Here is a 24,395-nt window from a genome sequence, read left to right as displayed (position 1 = left end):
TATCACCGTTAGCTGTGTAAGCTATATAGCTAACGTAGCTAAGTAGCTACATAGCTAAATCTAACGTCACAAAGCCGCTACCATATCTACGTAGCTATGCAGCTTTAACTACATTCGCTAAAGCTCACTTTGCTGAAGCCAACTTATCTACATATGTAGTAAGGTTACTTACATAGCTAGTGTACATATGTTAAGTTGAGCTAAAGCTAAAGAAGCTAAAGTGAACCACTGTTCATGTCACTACTTCTAAAATGGGTCTAAACATAATTTAATCCTGGATTAGACCTGCAATCTCTTCTTCTGTTTTATTTATGAAATGTGTAGACTGTAATGTTTGGAATGAGTGTACTCTGTCTTTAAGGCTCCAGCTTTGTTATCTCTACTTCTGTCAAACTTTAAAGAACAGGAACAGACTAGTAAAACTCCACCTTTACATGACTAGACGCTGACGAACCAGGAAACAAACAACCTTTCTCTGTGTGAATACAAACACTGGAACATGCAGACAGAAGATAACCTTCATGATGAGAAATAGAAGATACAGTTTCCACAGAGATGACACCTTTGAGAGGAATTATTGGGAATACTGGAATACTATTACTTCAATGAGTTGCTGACTTCATGCTGTACGGAGCTTTAGATAACACACAAGTCAAAGTGAAAGTAAGTCGAAAAGCCGTTGAGGAGGGAGTGGAACATTAGCTGTCAGTTTTTCATGAGTTTAGTTTCATTCAGAGGATGATGGCTTCTTGTCCAGAGGAGGATCTGTGCTGTTCTGTCTGCCATGACATCTACAAAAATCCTGTGGTTCTGTCATGCAGCCACAGCTTCTGTAAAACCTGTCTGCAGAGCTGGTGGAAGGAGAAACAGACCCAGGAGTGTCCAATCTGTAAGAGAAGATCTTCAAAGCATGAACCGCCATGCAACTTGGTTTTAAAGAACCTGTGCGAGGCCTTCTTACTGCAGAAACCTTCATCAGACTCTGAGCCTCTTTGCAGCCTGCATTCAGAAAAACTCAGACTGTTCTGTCTGGATCATCAGCAGCCAGCGTGTCTTGTCTGCCGGGACTCTAAAAAACACACCAACCACAAATTCAGACCTGTGGATGAAGCTGCACAAGGTCTCAGGGAAGAGCTCCAAAAGTCACTGAAGCCATTAAAGCAAAAACTGCAGCAGATTAAAAAAGTCAAAGAAAAGTGGAACCAAGCAGGACTACACACCCAGTCCCAGGCTGCAAACACAGAGAGGCAGATAAAGGAGCAGTTTAAGAAGCTTCACCAGTTTCTAGAAGAGGAAGAGGAGGCCAGAATCTCTGCTCTGAGGGAGGAAAAGGAGCAGAAGATCCAAAGGATGAAGGAGGAGATGGAGGTTCTAAGTAGAGAGATAGCAGCTCTTTCAGACACAGTCAAAGCCACAGAGGATGACCTGAGAGCTGCAGACGTCTCATTTCTGACAAACTACAAGACTGCAGTGGAAAGAGTCCAACAGCTCCCCCTGCTGGAGGGCCCACAGCTGCCATCTGGAGCTCTGATCAATGTGGCCAAACATCTTGGCAACCTGAGCTTCAACATCTGGGACAAGATGAAGGACATGGTCTCCTACAGCCCTGTCATTCTGGACCCAAACACTACTGGATCATACCTTGTCTTATCTGATGATCTGACCTGCATGAGACGAGGAGAGAGACAGCAGCTTCTTGATAATCCAGAGAGGGTTAATAATCTCTGGTCCATCCTGGGCTCTGAGGGTTTTAACTCAGGGACTCACAGCTGGGACGTTGAGGTTGGAAAGAACTCTTGGTGGGAGGTGGCAGTGTGTGAGGAGTCTGCAGTCAGGAAGAGAGACGTAGAGTCAGGATTATGGAGAATAGAGTTTTACAAAAACAAATATAAAGCATACAGGGCATCAGGAGAGCACACTGATCTTTTAGTGGAAGGATGGCCTCAGATGATCAGAGTGAGTCTGGACTGGGACAGAGGGAAGCTGTCATTCTCTGATCCTGACACTAACACGCACATACACACCATTATGCACACGTTCACTGAAAAGCTCTTTCCATACATTTATACTGGAGATTTACATCCTCTGAAGATATCACCAGCAAAGGTGTCTGTAACAGTGGATCTCTAAAGACAGACGGTGATAATGACTGATGATGATTTGACCCTGTTTAACCCAGCCTTTCTGAGACGCTAATTGTGATTATTTCACAATTATTTATGCATAACATTTTTTATTTTTGTTTGAGGGTGATCCTCAATGTTTGAGGATGATTTGATTTTTCTAGTGTTTCTAATGTTATCATTTATAGTATTTTAGCATTGATTTATGCTTTTATTTCGATAGATTAGGTAGTTTTGGCACCAGGTGATGTATATATTATAGGCAGGTTGAATAGGTTGGGTGGGTGGAAGGAGGGTGAATGTATTCCTTTTTTTCTTTTTACCAGGGAGACATGAGTCAGGAGACAGGAGAACGCCAATTATTTGTAAGAAAATTTTGTGAATAAACACCAAAAAACAGTTTTTTTTTTTTTTTTTTGCATGGACATTAACATATTTTGATCCTGCATAAGATCAACTGTCCCCAAGACAGTCTGGCTGCAGACCGTACATCTCTGACTGGAACTCTCACAGACTGTTCATCTAAGGCAGGGGTGTCAAACTCAGTCCCAGCAGGGGCCGGATTCTGGATTCAGGACTAACCTGAGGGCCTAACAGGGTCAACTTTTTAACCATAAACTGTCAACCTTATTTCACCGGTAAAAAAAAAAAAAAAAGAAAGAAAAAACTTAGCACTGATGATAAACGATTTTGATATTTGAAAAGTTAAAAAGATAAGTTTAAAGGCTCACAATCTGAGAAAAGTACATTTATTAGTTCAAAAAGATCAAAACATTAAATTGAAATAGAAAAATAATGCTTTTTTAAAGGCACATATTAGAAAGAAAGTCAAAATCATGAGTTTAAAAGGTCACAATATGAAATCAAATTTGTAATCATAAAATTAAAAGTCAAAATATGATTCAAAATTTTAAATTGTGAGTCGAAAAAGGTCAAACTATGGGATTATGAAATCAAAGTCTGGAGTTGAAAATATGAGAGAAAATACAAAATTATTGGTCTAAAAGGTTAAAATATCACTTAAAAATTAGAATTGTGAATCTTAAAGCTCAAAATATTATATGAGAATTCAAAATTATGAGTTGAAATGCTCAAAGTATGAAATTAAAAGTCAAAATCCAAAGTTTGAGTCCTAATTGTGAGATGCTAAATTGAAAATGTGAAATTAAAACACAAATCAATTTATTTTCCACATTCCTGACTACTTATTTAAATATTTTTACTCCTTACTTTTTCAGATTTTACAACTTAACAAGGATATCTTAAATCATTGAGGAAAAAAATCTCATTTTTATACCTGAGGAAATCTGCAGACCTCATACTGATGGGCCAGTTATAACAATATGAGATCATCTTGCGCGCCAATATATTTACCATTTACAGTGTTTTTCGAAATTTAGTCATGAAAACATGAATAAATTCATCTTGTCAAAATGTTTGTTTACAGCATTAGTGTGGTAGAACTGCTTTGTGCTGAAACTAAGAAGAATAATACCGTGTAGTACAAGCTTCATGCTCTAATCTGGAAAATATTTCATTTAATTTCTGGAGTTTTTTGAGGGCCGGTCAAAAATGGCTTGTGGGCTGCATTTGGCCCCCAGGCCATAGTTTGGACACCCCTGCCCTAGGTCGTGCTTACTAGTCGCATTGACCCCTTACTCCTCACTAAAGGTGTGGATTTTTTTTTCAACAGATTATTTTCCCCTCCCCCTGGTAATATGCAAAGACATCCAGAGTACCACTGGGGTTGTGTCAAATCAATGGTGGCTTAAGGAGGCTCACTATTACGACATTTACACCCTGGCCCAGACATGCCTAAGAGTTCAGCACAGTACTGTGTCTTTATTGAAGTGTTTACATTTTAAATGATGACAATGTAATTGATTGTAGTTTATTGCTTCATACAATGCTGGTGTGTATTGTTGTCTTCAACAGTCATCATGCGTGGGTGCAGTAGACATTTCCGTGGTTACTAGAGACTCCATCTATCAGGGATGTTGCAGTGACACTCTAGGATTGTGGGTATTGTAGTATTTTTGGTTGTGATTGTGAATAGACTATGCTTTTCTTTAAAAGAGGTTGATATCTTAACATTTGTATTCTACATGGCTAATGATCAAATCTGTTTTGGAGAAAATGAATGGCATTTTTTTAATTTCTGGAAGCATCCTGTTAATGTCTATATGTACATTCAAGGTGTTCAGAGTTATCTACTCCCCAGTAATGTTTTCCCTTACTATAGCTGTTGTGGAGGTATAGTAGTGTAGCTAATGACAGAAGAATGTCTTTTTCTCCTTTAACAACCAGGGTCCCTTTGAGGACATTTTCTCTTTTCCTGTGCAATGAAGTTAAATAGAGTTTTTTTTAAATAAAAAGACATTTGAATATTTTAGCATGAATAGCCTGCTTTGGGGACTTTTGAAATAACATGCCAACGGCTTGTTTGAGACAAAATTTATTTGAGTGATTACTGTGTGAATAAATCACAAAAATGTCTGGGAATAAGGAATAATTCAAGTGACAATATTTAAGTGTAATAAAAGATAGAGTTTGTGTAGGAGTGTGTGTTGTCATTATTTAAAACTCTACATTTGAAGCCATGATGTCTGTGTACCTGCCATGAACATGGATGACAGACCTGAAGACAGACACTTGAACACCTGACAGGTAAACCCGGGAATCAGGAAGTGCCGAGGCAGCACTAGAGCAGAGGCTTTAGTTGTGACTGAGTAGCAGTGGGAGTGGCTCAACCGCAGGAAGCCATTTGTGAGCAGCACATATTGTTTTGTTGTGACACCCTTTATAATCAAGGCTTTTCCTATACAATGGTTAAATAAGGATATAATCTTATAACATTATTTTAATTGTTATAGTTACTAAAGTCTGTCATGATATCAGTGATTAATAAGGAAAGGCAGGGCAAATTTATTTCTATAGAACTTTTCATGCACCTTTTCAAGGCAACTCAAAGAGCTTAAGGCTAGGTTAAAAACAGCAAGATAACAATACACAGAACAAGGTAATAAAAAATATGAATTAGAATAAAATATAATGCAAAATGATGTCCTTAAAAATAAAAATAAATAACACCATTAAGCCAGTAAAACAGTAAAACAATGTGCACAATAAAACTGAGTAAGATCAAATTAAGTTCAGTACTGTGCAGAACTTTTAGGCATGTTTGGGCCAAAAAGTAAGACATAGATGTGGTGAGAAGCTGCCTGAGGGCAACATTGGGTGGGAAAGAGGATATACACAACTCTGACTGTGCTCTGGTTGCCCTTGCATATTAACAGGGGCACTGGGAAATAATCTTTTGAAAAATAATAAAGTCTCATCTTTAGGGGGGGAGTAAGGAGTAGATGTAGCGAATAAGCACAGCCTGAGGTATTGTCTTGTTAGGTAGTAGGTTGCCACAAGCCCCTGGTTTTACTGTGGCTGTCCCAGGGGCAAAACCGCTGACTGTTTCCGGGTGTATTACAAGGGGTGAAAAGGCCTGGACAAAAGAGATGTCATTGAGCTTGACCTTGGCTGCCCAACGGCACACGTGTGTCAACATTTGTCCAGCTTGACCCCCCTTGTCTGTGCATATACTTTTGGTAACATTTGGTTATGGCTGTGTTTTAAAGATACACATAAAAAATAGAGTGGATTTTAGTCCTTAGAAGATGGTCAGTTTTTGTTTTAGGGTGATTTAGTCTGACCTTATTTACTCCAGTCATGTGGAAACAGTTCGCATGAGACTTTTCCCTAAACTCACCGCTAATTTAGTCACTTCACGTTTTAGTAAAAACTAGTGCAAAACACGCCACAGTATAGGAAATAAAGCTTTTAAAGCTCAAAGATTTGGGGGGGAGGACCCCCCAGACATGTCTGAAGTACTGTAAATACATGTAATCCTACATGCTTTGTACCTGTGGATGTAGTTTGCTTTTTAGAAGTTTTAAGTTAATGGAAGGATAAAAATAAATAAAGGTGCAGAGTGAAGGACAGCTGTTAAGAAAAGATGAGGAAAGGATGGTAAAACCCCTCGCAGCTGAAGAAGAAGAGGATACCCCAGAAGAAGAGAGCTGATGAAGAGTGAGGACGCAGAGAAAGAGCAGAAGTCATGGAAAAGAAAGGGGGAGTGAATGTCTGATGAGCCAAGGGAGAAGGAGAAGATAAGAATTATTACAGAAAAGGCTTAGGCTGAATTGACTGTAGAGATCTGAGGATTCATGAAACATGAAGTAATAGAAAGAGAGAGACAGGACAAAAGAGGAATCAAAGCCACTACTGGTTTTAAAAGCAGAAGCAGAAGATGAACCTGCTGATCAGATAATAAAGCATTGTTACAGAAAAGATCGCAGAGGTACCAAGAGTTGATGTGACTGACTAAGGTATGTATAAAACTTGCTCAATATCATGCTCATAACTCTAAAAACTCCTTGCTTTTATATTTTCTTCTTTCCGTGGAGCAAACTTCCATCCAGGAGTAAATGAGTGCAGCTTAGAGAAAAAGGGAGAGGATTAAAGATTACAAGAGGAAGAGAGGGCAGAAAACAGAGTTAGTCTGACAAGAATTGAAATGAAATGAAAAAGAAATGGCTTAAAAATAATGAAAATAGCGTCTGTAAAGCAGGAAAAATCTATTGGGGAGAATGCCCCCGATCCATCCTGGGCTAAGCCCCTAATTTTGGCAACTCCTAGCTCCGCCCCTGGTTTGAACTCACCTTATCTGATAATATCTGATAATAATAGGCTCTAGTGTAAAATGATTTGAGTTTTCTTTGTTTTTGGAGAGCATCTCGCGACCCCCTGGAGGATCCAGGCCCCCACTTTCGGATTGTTTTAGCCGGAGCGGTCAGTGACCTGAACTCAGCTGTTCTGTGTCTGTTTGGCCGACTTATTGACTAGCTAATAATCAACCCTCTCTCTACTTCCTCCTGTTTTCTTTGTATGTAAATGGTCAAACCCGTTTTTCCACTCTGTCGTCATTCAAGCACCTGGGAGGATCCTGTAACCGGAAGTTACCGAGCTTGTTGACACCTGCGTGGACTAATTTCGCAGGTGAGTCTGTACAGATACTACGCACAAAAACGGCGATAAAGTGAATATAGAGACTGAAACATCACCTGCTGGTTGTTTACTCGACGTTGGGAATATTTTCACGTATTTTTGGTTCATTTTTCAAGTGAAGAAGAGAAGCAGTCGTCCAAACTGGTCGCCATGTCTGTCAGCGGACTGGTTTCGGTGGCTTTGTTCCTCCTCGCAGCGACAGGTGAGTGGTATTATCATGACGTATTTTTAATTTTTGCACTCTACAGCCTATCCTGTAAGATGTAACTCTCTAACATCTACTGACAATGTAGCAATTTGCCCCCAAAGTACGGAATAAAAATGTTGTGAAGTATTCCCGAATAACTCAGGGCCTTTAGGCTATGTGGAGACTGATGTGGGCCTGCATGGTTTCCGTTATGCTAGAGTGAGCTCAGATGGGTTGTGACAAAGAAATGCTGGTGTCTTTTACTATTTAAGTTAAACAGTTACAGAACATTTCAGACTTTTATATTAGGCCTACGTGTATTTAATCAAATTACAGATATAGAAAAGCACATGTAGTAAAAGAACAGGCCACGAGACGAAATAAAACCATAAATTATTTAAAACAGGAACCCTTATAAGTGGAACATGTGGGGTTAGGTCTGTTACCTTCCCCCTGACTGTCTTCCTTTTTGAAAGAAAGAGACTGTGTACTTTGGATGCGTACGATTCCTGTAACGACGTTTTCAAATTGATAGTAATACTGGAGAAGTGAAACAGAAAGGGTTAGCCTACAATGGAATCAGATCAATTAAAGTGATAAATAGGAATACATTATTGCATTGATTATACACTGGTTTCATCCAGTTGACAGGCGGCCTATCAGAAAAAAACACCTACAATGATGTTAGTAGCAGATCTGTATCTGTTATGTCTTAAAATTACCTCAGGATTACCAACCAACCAATTAATTCAAATAAATATGATGCTAATAAAACAGTGGGACATTATCCAAAACAACAATATAGGATAGGAGTCTACAGTTTATCATTAGTAGACAAATAAGGAGTCCCCAATATGAAAGAGATTCAGTTAATAGCCAGACTAACTACAGAGCTCTTGAGTAAGCTTTACATAAACACATGTAAAGTGAAGTCCCAATAGTGTTGTTTCCAATTTGTCCTTAATAATTTTAGTAAAGGGGATTAAAACCTAGACCTATTTCAGCAATTTCCTTAAACAAGAATCAAAAGAGTTTAGCTTATCCATACTGTGGATTCTGTGATGTAACATCATTTTATTGTATCTCTGGTACAAAGACATAAATCAGTTCTTGCAAAGGAGAGCGTCAGCTAAAAGCACATTAGTGTTGTGCGTCAAATTAAACCAAATACAGAATCTTCAACTGTCAGCTGGAAGAAAGGGAGTAGCATTCAGTCGTAACTGTGTTTTAGTGCAGAGGGTTTTAGTGACAGTTATCCCCCTCATGTCCTCAGTTCAGCCATGAAAGATGCCCCCAAATTTTGGAGCAAGTCCTGTTAGTCTGCAGGGATTTCTGCAGATATCAGATAAACCAAAAACAAATTAATTTAAGCAGATAGCTACTGATGTTTAAATCTAGTTCAGACTAGGGCTGAACTATTCAGGAACATAATTTGAATGTGAATTTATTTGAATTTATCCGGTATTTAAATCTGTGTAGAACAGATTGTGTTCAAGGTCAGCTCAGTATGATGACTATTAGACAAATATAAATAAAAATTTAAGCTATGTGTTTATAAAACTTCATTGATAGAAGATGGATCTAACAGATGTGATCATGACCTTTTACTTTTAAGTAAAAGGTCACGATCAATAATGTGTTTTTTTGTCTTTCCACTCAACAACTGAAACGTATCTATTAATATTAAATATTAGGCGACAGCTTTGTAACACTACACATTTTAAGTAATATTTTTTATCAGAAATTGCCGTTATTTTATCAGAAACTCTAAATTCTATGAATAATCATGCAGTTTGAGCAGTGAGTGTGCAGGAGCGGAGTGCAGGGGAGAGTTTTATTTTTGTTGCCATTGCATTAAAATGGTATCAACATGATTTGATATTACCAGTTCATAAACCCAGCAGCTACTCCTCAGAATCTTTGTTTGACTATAAATGTGCAGGATCAAATAGAAAAACTGATTTACTTTAGTTTTTCAAGGACTTTCAAAGTCTGTGAAAAATCCCCTGTGCAGTTCTTGACCTACTTTACGGCAAAATTTCACCTTCAAAAGTTTTCCAGCAGTCGTTCACAAAGCCATGCAGTTCAGCTAGTTTTGTTTTGATAAAGTGATAATTCCTCCAGCTGCTGGCTGGTTACTGCTTGTCTCTGCTGTCAATCTCCTGAGTGTACCTGCAGCACGGTCTGCTCTGTGTGGAGGAGACGTGGTAAAAAGCAGCCCACAGGCATGTAACCTGTTGGACTGAACACAAACGTTCACATAAGGATGAGTTTCCCAAAGCCCTCATATACGCAGACATTCCCAGTTCTTTACCTCGAAGGACATTTATCTTTACTCCAACCCTGAAACTCTTAAAGTATGCAAACAAAGCAGCCATGCAGAGCGCTGGTTTCATTTTACAGCAGAGGCTTATCTCACCAAACCAAAACTGTGACTGTGGTGCTTTATCTTGGCTGAGACACCCGTGAGAAAATACGACAGGGTGTAGAGGAATGTCATTCAAGTCTGTGTTTGTCTTTGTATATTTAAATTAATATTTAAAGTAAAGTGGCACAGACATTTATTTTTTACATCTTAATTTTAGTTTAATTGATCTTATTGTATAAGTGTAGCACAGAGTTGATCATTAACTGGACCCTACTGCTTATCTTTCTCTGAATTACGTAGGCCTGTGGGGCAAGTTAGTCGTTAAAATCTTACACACCCAACAATTAAAGTAACTGCAGTGTTGTAATGTTAGCTACAAAAGATGGAGTGCCAGTCAGGCTAGTGACTGCATGGTTTAATACTTGAGTCACACGTGCTTGTGTTGGAGTCCCTGGTCTTTCTGAAAAGACCCAGTTTCTGCCTCACTGGTGACAGTTTCACCGGAAGTTTTGTGGCTCAGCGGTCAGGAATGAGACTATTTGTTTGTTAATACCCTGAAGGCTTCTGAGCAAGCTCAGTGTTTGACAAGTTGTGTTTTCTTCCATCTGTATGTTTTTTTATGATCTCTTTGTTTTATATTTTAAGCACAAGAATGTGTGAGCTAATATGAGACTCTTATGTTTGGATGATACACTGCCAGGTTTTCTAATCACATCAAAGTCCATTTGGTTAAACTCTGCCATGGGATGTTTTTATAAGGTTGAAGTGAGCTATTTTTCACACATAGCTGCTAAAGGTGGGAATCTTTAGGCACCTCATGATTCATTACGATGCATTGGGCTACGATTCGATTCTTAATCGGTTATTGATGCATTTTGTTATGATTGTTTGTTTTTTTTTCCCCTACAGTTCTCACATTACATTTGTGTTTAGTGAAAGAGATAAATTAAATTTCTGCTATCCTGTAATGGGAGATGTGAGTAAAGTAGAAAGTTACAATTGTACTGAACCAAATGAAGCAGAATGCTTTTTCTGGTCTGAAATTACAAATGTAAAAATGTCCTTTTTCACAGATGAACAACTGGTAATCTAAATCTTGCTGTTTTTTGCTGCGTGTCAGAGTTCAACCTTTTCATTTCAGCTATTCCACAGTATCAAATATTTAAATAAATATTGGACATGAATAAATCGATTCAGAATCTTTCACCTCCAAATCACGATGCATCTAAAAATTGATATTTTTTCCTCCCACCTCTAATAGCTGCCTCTTATTTTCCTTATTATTATCTTTTTATTCCAGCTTATTTTCTTATTATTTTTTAATAGATAACTTTGTGTTAATTTTTTGAAAATATATATATAAAAAAGGCCCAGACAAACAAAAAACATCCATTGCAGTTTCTCATTGGCAAAATTGTTTCTTTGACTCGTTGATTTTATCAGTCAGTCCAGAATCAAAGTTTTGTGGTTTAACTCAGGGTTTTCCAAACTTTCCCTTCCATGCAAAACTTCGTTATACGTTATGAAGTATATTAAACATAAAACTCTTTAATATATTTTTCACATATTTATTAACAATTCATGTATTCATTCATAAAAAGCCTTTGTTAAAGTCTTTATTTGTTTTGAAAAACTACACGCACACATACATTTCTCTTACTCTTGTTTTGTTATGGTGTTGAAAATCTCTGTTCTTGAGTATTTTTAACAGAAAGATTAGCAAAGAAATAGAACACATAGTTTATTGTGCAATGATGATTAACATCTATAAATACTTCAATTAAAATTATGTTCAAATTGATGTTTTCAGTTGATTATTTTTGCCCCTTTCCTGCGTGTCTCTCTCCCACGCTCTCGTCCCCGTTTCCAGTTCCTCTGTCGATAAAGGCACAAAATAAATCTTTAAAAGGAAAAATTAAATATTTTGAACTTTGATATGATGCTAGAAATTAAATTAAGTTGATATTTAAATGATGTAACAGCAACACAAGTAGAAGTCTCTGTTGAAACTTTATAAAGTCAATTACATTTTTTTTTTATTAAAGTTAACCCTTTAAAGCCTGAATACACAAATTATAACCATAAAATTCTCATTTTTTTGGAACTGAAATGTTTATTTCACTTACGACTGAAATCCCCCCCAAAATATCCAAATTTCCATAAAATTTAACATATATTTTTTTGTATCTCATTTGATACGTTAGGTGTTTTTGGTAACTGGTAATCCACTTGAGGGCATTTTTATCATTTATCAGATTGTATTCAGAAGTTTTTTTTAGTAATATATTGATCATATTGATTAGATAGAAGTATTGTAAAAGTATGTATCAAATATGATACAACAGGCTTTAAAGGGTTAACTATAAAATGTGTTTGCACAACTCTTTTTTAAATGTTATCTTATCTTATTGTTTTCATCAATGAAAAATAGCAGGAAATCTGCAGGAAAACACTGTTTACTCACAGTTCTTAAGAATTCATCCCTCTCTTATACATCAGTCTTATGAAATGTACAGTCATTTTAAAGCTTTGCCACTTTTTGATCCTGTTTGTTTTTTCATGATTTGGAAAATGATTTAAGTGTCTTAAATTTAACAACCTTTAAAGTCAATGTGTTTGATCATGTACTTTACCAATTGAGTACAAGGGAATCACTAGGATGAGGGCATTCATCACTGAGCTCTTTTTCTCATTGGAGCACAGGTACCTTGTATAATTTAAATCTTAAATGTCAGTTGTTTTGTATCAGCCTTCTGTGTTTTCTTGAACTGACAGGTATGAAATCTGTCTCAGAGGAATTTAGAGAACATACCAGGTGGACTAACCAGAGGCCTGGTCTAGGATATTTTATGTGGTCACAAAAGTTTAGAGCTATTGCTTATCATCATTCAAGCTGAATTATTGCAGCCGCAGCTTTACCAGCCTTTAGTCTCTTGCAGCTTCTTGTGTTCATCCTTATAAATATTAAGTACAGAGTGCTTTTATCTTCAGCCTTAACCTCAGATTAGAAGGAAGTAATATAAATTCATATTCCATGTCTTTCAGGTCCACTTGAAACTAATACACTGATATCTGGCAGTCATTTTTCCCACTTGACGATAACTTATGGTCTTTAACTTTATTATATTTCATAAGTAAAATACCAGTGACTTCAACATGACTGTACTCTGCCTGCTTTGGATGGCACATCCTGCTGTTACCACAGAGAAGACTGAGCAGCCACTGACTTCATACTCATCCAGACTGGATGTAAAAGCAGAACTGAAGAGGGCTGAGTCTTAAATTCTCACTTCCTTTAGCGTCTGACATTTTAAATCCTAAGAGGCATTATTATTTCATAGAAACTCAAACAATGACTGATAATGTGACATGACCAGTCTTTTTTAAATATGTTGCTTTGCTCAGTATCCTGTACAAACTGTCTTAATAATGTTTCTGTTAGCTCATCTCCTCCTCTGTTAATGCTCATCGATATAAAGTTGATGAGTGTTGTAGTGACTGTATGCTGTATAAGTTCACAGTGTCTAATAGCTTGTCTTATTTTGTCTTTGTCCAGGCGTGAGCAGTTTTTCAGTCACTACCAGCAACGCTAATGTGCGAGTGAAAGAAAATGATGGTAAGTCCCAACAATATTAAATCATTTATATGGAGAGAAAAAGCCTGGAAATGGATGAATAAATGTTTCATTAGTCGAGTTTTTCTGAACAGTCTGAAAAGATCAGTGATTTTTTAAAATATCAGAACTATTTTAAACTTTATAGCTGGAAGTTGGAACTACTCTTGGTAGGAGGTCTGTAGATGAGGGTTTGATTAGCTCACATTTTTAACCCTTTAATGTGTTGAATGGTTGAAAGTCAGAGTATTATGATTCACACAGTGGCTTCTTGCTTCCTATATCGTGCTCAGGGTTGAAAGCTCAAATGTGAGTTCACATTTTTAAATATTTTCTAAGTGTATATAGGATATACGTAGAATATCTGACAGATTTTCTCTGACCTGTTTGCCAAAATCAGACAACTGCTAACATAAGCTTTAATCCCCTTTAGGCTAATTTTATTATTTTTGTTTTAGCACATAGTATGAAAGGCACAAATAGCTTAAACCACTGCTACCAGTTCACAAACAATAACTTACAGCAGTGATCCCAAAATAGTGCCCTAAGGGATGATCTGCCCTGGACTGACCTTGTTATAATTTACACAAAACAAAACAAACAAAAAAAATTTGTATATAAGGAGAAAAATAGTGTGATTCTGACAAAGTTTGCCCACTCCCTCAGTTTTGATAATCTTCCATGCCTACACCCCTTTCATTCCAGGCTGCAGATACAGGACCTGAAACTCCTTTTACCAATTTCTAGAAGGACTTTGGGCATAGAGAGCAAAAGTAAATTTTGTGACTGAATCACAGAAGGAAGACTGTAGCTCCCAACACTTTTAACCTGAATGAAATCACACAAGTATGATGCTGAATATGAAGCCTGACATTAAATCAACAATCAACAACTCTCACAGTGTCTTGTACAATATCGATCTTAATAATCCTTATGCAGTTGGCTATTGTTATGAATTATTATTAGTTTTTTTAACATTTTAACTTGTAAAAACTTCATTGAGGTTAAAGAACTTTTTCAAGAGTGTCCTTGACAGGACAGGCAGCAGCACATGTACCAAAATTTCAGACCACAAACATACATAGTAAGTGTAAAAGAAGAGACATAGAGGGATTGCATTTAAAGACATTATTTAACAAATTTCAGTAGCAAATATTTGCTAGAATTGACCACATTTGTAAGTTAATTAAAGCATCAGCAGCCAAATGTGCCTTACAATAAACTAAATGAGTAAAAACAATATTAGCCAAGAACTGTTTAATGCTAATGCTGGCTGTTGTGTCCCAGCTGTTGGTATCTAATAAGTTATAAAACAGAGCTATATATAAAACAGAGCTATATCACACTCCTAGTTTTGAATATCACCACTGTGCTGCAGCACAGTAAACCACACTGATATTTAGTATAACGTCTCTCACTCTCATCTGATATTGTTTTAATATGACAAGAAACAACTAATGTAAATGGTAAAAAGTAAAAGTCAGCGACAAGTTATGTTGAGATCACTAGCTAATCATCTAAGCAGTGAAGAGTGCAGATAATAAGTCTGAGTAATTTTTCTTCTCTATATCAGAACTCATTGAAAACCTCTTGTCCAATCAGATTGCTTATTTGTAGCTAATTGTTGTTTAATATGTTGTTTTACATTGATATGTGTCTCACTGACCCTCAGGACTTTACTTTTTATCACCTCTTTTCAGCTGTGAGTAGTCAGAAAGTCATGAAACGGTTATGTACCTTAAACTCACTCGGTTTATAAAACAATTATATTTGTCAAGAGCTCTACACCGTTAGAAACACATTTGAGCTGAACTTTAAGGATTTATTTATTTACACTGGATCCCCATTAGTTGTAACAACGTAACAAAGATATTCTTCCTCAGGTCCAGGAAGGATGCAACATCAGATGTAAATGGCACTTGAGTTTAGTAAAGGCCACTTAAAACATCTTCAAAGGGATTCTGCCTTTATTCATTCACTAACGCTCAAACACAAAGACGGGGAAGTTTTTTTTCTTTCAAATCAAAATTGAAACTAGCTGTGCAGAAAACCTGCTCTTAATCCATGATTTAATCTTCATTTGGTAGCAGATTTTAAGAGGACTTTGTGCCAGCAGTCCGTGTGCTGCCTTAATAATCAAAAACCTCTCCTCCACTGAGCCTTGATGTATAGCAACATTTTTATAGAAGAAGCTACTTCATCGCTTTGGCACATATCTAGACTTGGAGAAATAATAAGTAGGACCTTTGTAACCTTTCAAACAATATTTTCTGTGAACCCACTGGTGGATAACTTTAGAAAAACTTTATACTTCATGCCAATAATGTTATCTATAAATCTCTGTTACTTGAGAAATGAATGCTTATAATTGTGAGTCATAGAGGAGAGTTTCTTCAGAGGTTATTCAAATGTAAAAGTTCATGTGGAACATGGGGCATGTATTGTAAATTCAAATAAAAAATATTTATGATTGTTCTTCTGATATTAATTTTAAATCCTGTATTTACAGGGACTGACCTTTCCTGCTCATATTCTGCTGACTTTGGTTCAGATGCCAGAGTTGAGTGGAAGTTCAACGACCTCAAAGGCTCACAGGTGTATGTGATTTATGGTGGTAAACCAACATGTAAGTCAATTTTCAGTCTTTTTTGTGTCTTTAATTTTTTTAGATAACATTGGCCCTTAAATAAAGCTTTTAATCTTGTCTCTTGGTTGGCCTATCCAGTTGTTATTTTGCAGGATGTAACATTTGTGTTGTATGAAATTTGGTGGATGTTTACAGTGTTTGTGGCATTGCATCATTAACAGAGCCATCCCGTATAAAGCAAATATATTACGCTTAAATGCAAAGGTATTTAGTGGGGTTGCATATCTTCAGTATAACTATTATGTGAGTATTTGCAAATTACAAACTGCTAAGCCTTAATTTATCACAATGAATAATACAAACATGAATGTACTCAAGCAAAGCTTTGTTTTTTAACAAGAGTACTTCTACCTCTTATTTAGAGGCCTAAACATTAAAAACAGTAAGGAGACAAATAAACCCTGAGATAGAGCTGATATAGACTCTTTAATGTATTTATCACACATCATCTTGTTAGAAAAATACTGAACAATATAATTGCTGCTCTGTCACTAGATGTCATGCAGTCTTACCAAAAGGCAGCACATGTTCAAATTGGCTACATGCTATCTTTCAGATTTAAATAAAAGTCCCCTCAGTCACTTAAAGACCATTATCAAGTCACATTGTGTATTTGATGCAGAGTGAAAGTCCACATCCAGGATATGGGGGGATGTACTTTCTGAGTGTTTTTGGTTCAGCTTTGTAATTCCACAATTCTTCTTCAGCATCATATTCCGGACGAGTGACGATGTACAAAAGCAATCTGAGATTCGCAACCGTGACCCGCCGTGATAACGGGGTGTATGACTGCGAGGTGTCAGGAAACAGTCAGTTTGTGGAAACCAGAGTGAAGCTGACTGTACTCGGTAAGACTCTTTTGTGTTGAATTCAACATTAACCCAGATCCTGACCACCACAATAAAATACGTAATACTCCTATTTTATGCTTTTACAAACTGTAATTCAGGACTTTAGATACTAGACCATTTTTAAACTAAGTTTGTCCAAATTCTTGATAATACAATACTTTTCAATAGCACATTTTTAAATGATCAGTCTGACTTTTCAATGATTGAAAGTATTGATAAGTAATGCAATTTGAAAAATACTCAAGATCTTAAGCCATTTTTGGCCCAAAGCTGCTGCAAGTGAAAGTGAGAACAGTGACTGAAGCATCAGGCTGCAACATAAAAAACTGAAAACAGTGAAGGGGGTCTGAAAACTTTCTGGATGTACTCTATGTCTCTTACAAACACAGGAAGAGCAAAGGAGGTAATGCTGTCTAAATTGCACAAATACACTGACAAAGTTGCAAATGTTTTAGTGTGTTCTAGACAGTTTGCAGGAGTTGGCTTGCATTTTTTGGTGATTAAAGACAAAAAATTACTATTAGATGTTCTCTTTTTAAAAGTGGCATTAAAATGGGTATCTATAATGTTGATTGCTGCTGGTATTGGATTAAATTTAAATGCTGGTATTTTGATAACCCTGCTAAATACGGAGTATTTTGTCCTGCAGTACCTCCCTCAGTGCCCTTGTGTAGGGTCCCTCCTTCAGTGACCACGGGCAAGTCAGCCATCTTGTCCTGCCATGACAAGGACGGCTCACCTCCCCCCAAATACAGGTGGTACAAAGACGGTGTCCCTCTGCCCACTGAACCCAACAAGATCTCGGCCTTCAAAAACGCCACCTACAAGCTCAATCCTGACAACGGCAACCTGGTCAGCTGCAAGCTTTTATTCAGCGTAATGTTAGCCTTGACTCTTGTGGTCTTAAAGATTAAAACTGAACCCTTTCTGTTTCCTCAGGAGTTTCCCAGAACAATCAAGACAGACTCGGGTCACTATGTCTGTGAGTCTTACAACGATGCTGGTCCTGCTCAGCGATGCAAAGGAGGAAAAATGGAAATTCGTAAGTGCTCTTTTTCCAGATTTAAACATGCTTTGGAGTCTGCTTTTTCCCATAATGCCATAAAAAAATCTGTCTCCTTATGTGCATTTTTACACTGACTGCTAATCTCTGTATACACTAGACAATCTGTACAAATACAAAGAACATGGATGTGTAAATACATTTTTAAAGAGAAAAAAGTAACAGAAAAAGCATTTTTACATTCTTTGATTTTTCCGTTTTATAACTTTCAAGTTAACGTATCTGCACATATTTAAAGAGCAAAGTCCCAATTTTTAAAATGTATTTTTAAAATATTATTTTATGGCCTCCCTTGCCTATGGCCTCTATTTTGATAGGATAGCTGAAAAGAGACAGGACACATGGGGAGAGATAGCGGGGGAAAGACGTGCACCAATCGTTGGTAATGATTAGCTGGGATATACAGTAGCTCTAGCATAAGGTCAGTTTTACCAGAACTTGACCACGTTTCTGCATTAAATAAAGAGTAAAAATACAAAAAGCTTTTCGTGATTGGAAGATTTTTTTGCTCTTGAGTTTGTGATAGTTACGGGGTGGTGGTTTGTTGTACTGTGAGTGATTCTATATGGCTGCGTGTGGAGTGATTAGCTCAGACTTAGCCACAGCTGCAGTTTTATCAGAACTGGGCAACATTTATTTATTGAACCAGAGGCAGAAATTAACACTGAAAGCTCTTCATGATGGAAAAGAGGATTTTTGCTCTTCTCTGGGTCTGCTTCAGCATGGCTTCGTGACCATATGAGTAGGATTTCTCTGTGTATCCAAAGGCTATTAGCTTGGATGTAGCTGTAGAAATGTGGCAGTTTAAGCATAACTGGACCAAATTTATTTTTAAAACAAGAGCAAAGAGCAACACCGAAAGCAGAGAAGAGGTTGTGGCAGGTCTCCTGACCGGTCTTGGCATCAGTATCATTCACAGAGAAGCTCCGCCATTTACAATCTACAGCAGTGGTAGTCTGTCTGCCTAAGAAAAGCACATGCTTACATTGTCATCTTTTCTTGTTGCTCTGATTGGCCGACCTGAATGTGACGGACAGAAGTCCTGCCCTTCCTAAACACTTTCTATGAGGGCTTTCCCAGATGAATGTGAAATATATCCATGCAGTAGATAGATGAAACAGTCTATTCGGAGTGCCAGGTTAACAAAACTAATCATATGTATGCAACAACTTTAGCTCAATTTCCTTCTTTTGTTTTAAACCTTTAGACATGATAAATACATAGGAATACATGCATATTAGTGACTTAATGGTGCAATCCTGTGCAGCTCCTTCTGATTTATTTAAATTCACTTATTAGTCTTTTATTGTACTTAACATTGTGTGTTTATTTTATTCTTGATTTGACAATATAGACATATTTTCCCATGCTCCTTTGAGTTTGAATGAATTTTAAAGTGTTAGTTGGGTCACTTATAAAAGATGGGGTAAGAGTTAAACTGCTGCTTGCCATTTTAAAGACTGGGAACTGGTTCAGCTTTTTAAGAGACATTTATTACATTAGGAACACCAAAAGTCACTGGTAGGATACACATTTCATTTTACCCCAACAACATTTTAACAGTTTCACCTAGAACCCTCATGTAAATTTACAGGAAACCCAACACCATACTGTTCAGCTATACTTTATCTTATGGTCATCAAAACAAGATTTTTTTCTGAAGGTGACCTCAACACTGGAGGGATTGTAGCCGGTGTGATCGTGGCTCTGCTGCTTGTTGGTCTCCTGGTGTTTGGCCTTTGGTATGCCAACAAGAAGGGATACCTGCCAAGTAAGTATTCCTATAAGATGTCATACTGTGATAGTCTGTATTGTAAAATAAGTGTTGAATTTAATGGGATGTTTGAATCTTTGAGTTGTGTGTCTTTTTGACATATAATGTAAAAAGGTTTTCATCTAAAAAAAACATATGATCTGTATATTGGAATAAAACAAAGAATTTTGCTAAGGATAATCAACAAATTGGAATGACTGAGTTTCTATTTTTTGAGCTTGAGCATTTAAGATGCCTGGCAGTTTAGATAAAAATTTGTTGTGAAATTAATCTCTTCCCAAATTCACTTTAAACAATGTTGGCTGTAAATCCTGATGTCAAACAATCCCCAACATTTATTTAGAAATATTTCCTGACTAACTGAATGAATTAAAGAGTCAGTCAAAAAATGGATGCAAGACTAAATAGTCAGTTGAATGAAAGAAGGCAGACTGTTGCATGTATCATTTACATATCTGTATTATCCCACTAATGATGTTTCTTTTCTTCCCTTCACAGAGGCGGAAAGGTAAGAGGATTTTCTTCTTTTTTAAACTCTGTAATGGATTTTAGATAATCCGCAGACTGGCTCACTGCTTCAGACTTTATCATACTCTGTGATTTTTTTTTTTTTTCCGATTACACGTAAAATTCGCCTATCTTTACGCATGTTTTTTAATCCTTCCTGCAGCAAACCAAAGCCCAGTGTGGTGTACCAGCCAACGTCAATGTATGGTGGTGGTGATGAGGATGATGTAAGTGAACCTGTCTGAGGAGATTTGTCTCTCTCGGGTATCTTTAGTCCTTTTGTCTGCACATAATGTGTGGTTCTGCTTGTGTAAACGTAAACAAACTTTCTTTCACCCCTGCTTTTGTCCATCACCCTCCTTGTAACATATAAAAGAAGTCGTGGTGAACTGATGTGCGAGTACAATCTTCATGAAAATTCACAGCCAGCAAGTGATCATAGCTGATGACGTTTATATTCTGCTAGCACCACACAGTCGGTTAAATCTTCATGCACATAATGAAGCAGCTTCAATATGTTTGCCAGCTTCTTTGCTCTTTAATCAATGCTGTGAATACATAAAACATACTGCACATGACACTGATACAAAGGCAAAAGCTTATTATAGCATCCAAAGCTGTTGCCTCCTCCCCATTGTTGTTGTAAACATCGCAGTGATATCTGCAGCATCTTTGTAGGGTAACGTCTCGCTTTTTGAGACCCAGAACGGTCTAACATGGAAGCTGGGTTTTCCATCCAAATGTAACACAGAATTTAACCCTTAGAAGTCCACAGGCTTATTTTGGCTATTCTCTCTCTCAATATATAAACCTCTCAGAAAATATTTACCCTGCTCACATTTGGTATCATTTTTAGCACAACCTTAACTTTATGAAATGAAGACTTTTTTCTGTTTACTTTAACTGACTGTATTAGATATAGGACTGCCAAAAATAAATAAATAAATAAATAAATAAAATAAAAATCATAAAATTGACTTTCAAAAATATGATATATATCAAAATATGATGACATTGCAGTTTTGAAAAATTAAAATATAAAAAAATGCAGTAAATGTACAAATAAAAATGTTATGATTACATATATCAAGCTTAAAATAAATATTTCTTCACAGAATACATACGTTTCTATCGATGTTTTGTCTACTAAAAAATGCACAAGTGTTCCTGTTCCTACTGTTTTATGGTACTTGATGTCTGTGTCTTGCTTGCATACTGATGATGTTCATGATGTCTTAACTGTGTGGTATGGTTTCATGCCTACACTCTGATTGATATCTGTGATGTCTAAGTTTGCATGGCATCACATGACGTCCATGTTTCAATGTATTTTGATGTTGATGAGTTATTATCTTGTCCATATTTTTGGTTGGTTTCTTCAAGTGTTTGAATTCTGTTGATGTTTGCATGTCATGTTCTGTTTGGGTTTGTTGCTTTGTTCTCCTGTTTGCTTCTGCATATGTCAAAGCACTTTGTAAACCCATGTTTTTAAAAGTGCTATATAAATAACGTTATTATTATTACTATTATTAAATAATTTTTGCACCTCAGTATAGAGAGAGTAAATGGCATTCTTAGCATACAAAGACTGTTAGGGATTTAATTAATGTAAATTAAACATACAAAGTTGTGTAAGTGGGCCAAAATGATGCTAAATGCAGAAAAAAGATGATGTACTTGGGGCCATTTTTCCATTTTTTTCTGTCCCACAGTACAATATTTACACAATTACAGAGATAAATGGATTAGGGAGACTGCATTTTTACAGAATTGATATTTGGCAGATTCTTTTTCCTTTGAAAAAAAATCCCAAAATGTGGTCAAATTCTGTGATATTTCCTGTTTTACTTGACCTATTCCCATCAGACAAAAACTGAAATAGAGCCTAAAAATCACACTTTCCACACAAAGTGCTTGCAATGCAAAATGTCACTTTTTCATGTTATCACATGACAAAGATAGTGCATGATAACATCATGCTGGCGTGACTGTGGACTTCTAAGACTTAAATAAATTATTACAAAAACTGGCAGAAGATAATGCAAATTAATAAATGTTTCAAATCACAGAGTTTTTAGTGAAATTTGTGTTTTTTGTTGTTTTCAGGGGGATTTCAAGCAGAAGTCGTCCTTCGTTGTATAGTTCACCACAAACAACTCGACAGGGGAATGACTCGGTTTTAAATGTTTGTCAGCGTGGGATTGCCTTGAAGTTTTTAGCACGTTTTTTTGTTAATGTTTGATTTACTCTTTAAGTTGCTGTTTTTATCGACCAGTGTGATTATGTAAGTTGACCTGAACTGTGTGCTTAAGTCTCTCAGCAACTTTAACTTGTGCTTCAAGTTTTATAAAAGAAGTGGGACCGATAAAGTGCCCTTTATTTTTACTTGTATAAGATAAGCTGTGGATACCATTGATTCATCCCGTGCTGCTGGTAATTTACATCAATGTTGGAAGTTATTTCTATGTACTTCCAATTTTCTATTCTTTCTGAGAACTCATTGAACATTTGTAAATGTTCTGCTGATGTATTTATCAAATCAACTGGTGAACTGATGGAAGTATCTAAAGTGTAAGGTGAAAAAGAAGAAAATTGTCAGTGTCTGATAAAAATGGGGCACATTAGTACAATAGACATGATATTAACTGAAAACAGAGCATTCATAGAACAAAAAAAAAAAAAAAAAAAAAAATCAGCCATCTCCCATCACTTTAATTGATTTATGTGTTTGCTGTCGGACATCATCGCTAAGTGGCTCCTGAAGTTTTGCTTTAACATTTTAACCAACAAAACATTTTTTTATGTACAGTACTCTTTTTAACAGATGTAACTTTTTCTTGTAAATAAAATGCTTTTACATTTGACATTATGTCAGGAATTGTTTTCTAAGAACTTCTAGATGTTAGCAATAACATCATACCTCTTTTTCTTCCTTTTGGGACATTTACATCATTTCTTGTTGAGTTTTTATGAAGATTTCTGTATTGTCATTCAAGGTGCACATTTATTAAATAGTTTGGCAAAGCCAACTGATGATTAAAAGACAGTTACACTTTCTTTTTCAGTAGATTTCAGCTATAATGAAATAAACTTTTAAAATAGACATTTGTGACTTATTGAAATTTTGTTTAACATTTTAAAAGAATTATGATGTTTATCATGTGTAGCTTTATACTGATGATGAATAATACAAAAACATTCCGATTATTTTGCTAGATATTAGTTTCTTTTGTTTAATCAGTTTTCCTTAACATCCATAGGCTAAAGTTACATGTTTTTACAGTTAAATAAATATAGGCCCAGTTAGTGAGTTTATATTATCCAGCAGTAATATCAAATTTGGTAATGGGCTCTGTTTTCGCCACTGAATCCTATTTTAAGACATTTTAAAATTGATGAATAGTACAGGGTGTTACTTTGCTTTGTATTAAATGAAAATGTTTTTAAATTGAATCAATTGTGATGTCTCAAAAAAAAAAACAAAACAAAAAAAAAACATTAAGCCCTATGCATTGCCCACAGTGTTCACTTCAATGTGAATTTCATTTCTGGGGATATTTCTTTTTCTTCTTAATTTTTTGTTTAAGTTAATGTCACTGACGGTGTAATTGACCAGAGGTGGAAAAAGTACTAGACTTTTGCACTCAAGTAAAAGTACAATTACTCCGGTTAAAATTTCCAGAAGTAGAAGTAAAAGTACTGGCCATAAATCTTCTCAAAAGTCAAAAAATATTTTAAGACTTATTTAAAGTACTGAGTGCTACTGTGGAGTTGTACAGTTAAATATGATATTTATTCATTGACAATAACATGAAATTATGGATCACCAACCTGGTTATTTAAGTAAAGTCATACCTTTGTAATTAAGAAAAATCTGACTGCTGTTTTGGGATGTGATTTGGAGTCTTTTTATATGTGCTACTGACCGTCATGTGGAGCACTTATCAGCTAGTTTCATGTCAACAGAAAGCTAGTAACTCGAACCTTTTTTCTTAACAGTTGTTGGTTAATTAGAAACAATGAAGTAAACAAATATTAGGTAATAGACTTGGGTGGAATGCTTAATTATGTCCTGCAATGTTACAGTGTAGAATAGATGTCTTTAAATGGCATTTACAGATTCCTGTGTTTAAAAGTATATTGTTAGTTTTAGTTTTTAAAAACATCTTTTTTTAAGAAATAGATCCTGATCTTTTTAAGCATC

General features: G+C 36.1%; 2 protein-coding genes across 3 annotated transcripts; both read left to right on the top strand.

The window, feature by feature from the left end:
• Positions 1 to 501: 501 nt before the first annotated feature.
• Positions 502 to 2,242, top strand: LOC121519046 (zinc-binding protein A33-like). The gene has a single exon (XM_041801823.1). It carries the CDS (start codon positions 739 to 741, stop codon positions 2,128 to 2,130), a length of 1,392 nt encoding a protein of 463 aa, XP_041657757.1. The 5' UTR covers positions 502 to 738; the 3' UTR covers positions 2,131 to 2,242.
• A 4,848-nt stretch (positions 2,243 to 7,090) lies between these two features.
• Positions 7,091 to 23,055, top strand: f11r.1 (F11 receptor, tandem duplicate 1). Of its 2 annotated transcripts, none has more exons than XM_041800683.1 (11): positions 7,091 to 7,172; positions 7,298 to 7,383; positions 13,293 to 13,352; positions 15,859 to 15,975; positions 16,704 to 16,844; positions 17,497 to 17,699; positions 17,787 to 17,889; positions 19,574 to 19,681; positions 20,183 to 20,192; positions 20,355 to 20,418; positions 22,298 to 23,055. In XM_041800683.1, exons 2-11 carry the CDS (start codon positions 7,332 to 7,334, stop codon positions 22,331 to 22,333), a joined length of 894 nt encoding a protein of 297 aa, XP_041656617.1. In that variant the 5' UTR covers positions 7,091 to 7,172; positions 7,298 to 7,331; the 3' UTR covers positions 22,334 to 23,055. The 2 variants fall into 2 exon arrangements, with proteins under 2 accessions (XP_041656617.1, XP_041656618.1); XM_041800684.1 differs by having other exon boundaries at positions 7,105 to 7,172; positions 7,303 to 7,383.
• The last annotated feature ends 1,340 nt before the right edge of the window (positions 23,056 to 24,395 follow it).

This window comes from Cheilinus undulatus, linkage group 12 (assembly GCF_018320785.1).
Source record: "Cheilinus undulatus linkage group 12, ASM1832078v1, whole genome shotgun sequence".
NCBI lineage: Eukaryota > Metazoa > Chordata > Actinopteri > Labriformes > Labridae > Cheilinus > Cheilinus undulatus.
The sequence above is the reverse complement of the archived record's forward strand: the minus strand, read 5'-3'. Positions and strand labels throughout refer to the sequence as shown.

Coding starts and splice junctions, on each gene's coding strand:
- LOC121519046 (XM_041801823.1), top strand. CDS start 739: ATGATGGCTTCTTGTCCAGAGGAGGATCTGTGCTGTTCTGTCTGCCAT.
- f11r.1 (XM_041800683.1), top strand. CDS start 7,332: ATGTCTGTCAGCGGACTGGTTTCGGTGGCTTTGTTCCTCCTCGCAGCG. Junction 15,976..16,703: donor TTATGGTGGTAAACCAACAT/GTAAGTCAATTT, acceptor ATTCTTCTTCAG/CATCATATTCCGGACGAGTG. Junction 20,419..22,297: donor GTGGTGGTGATGAGGATGAT/GTAAGTGAACCT, acceptor TGTTGTTTTCAG/GGGGATTTCAAGCAGAAGTC.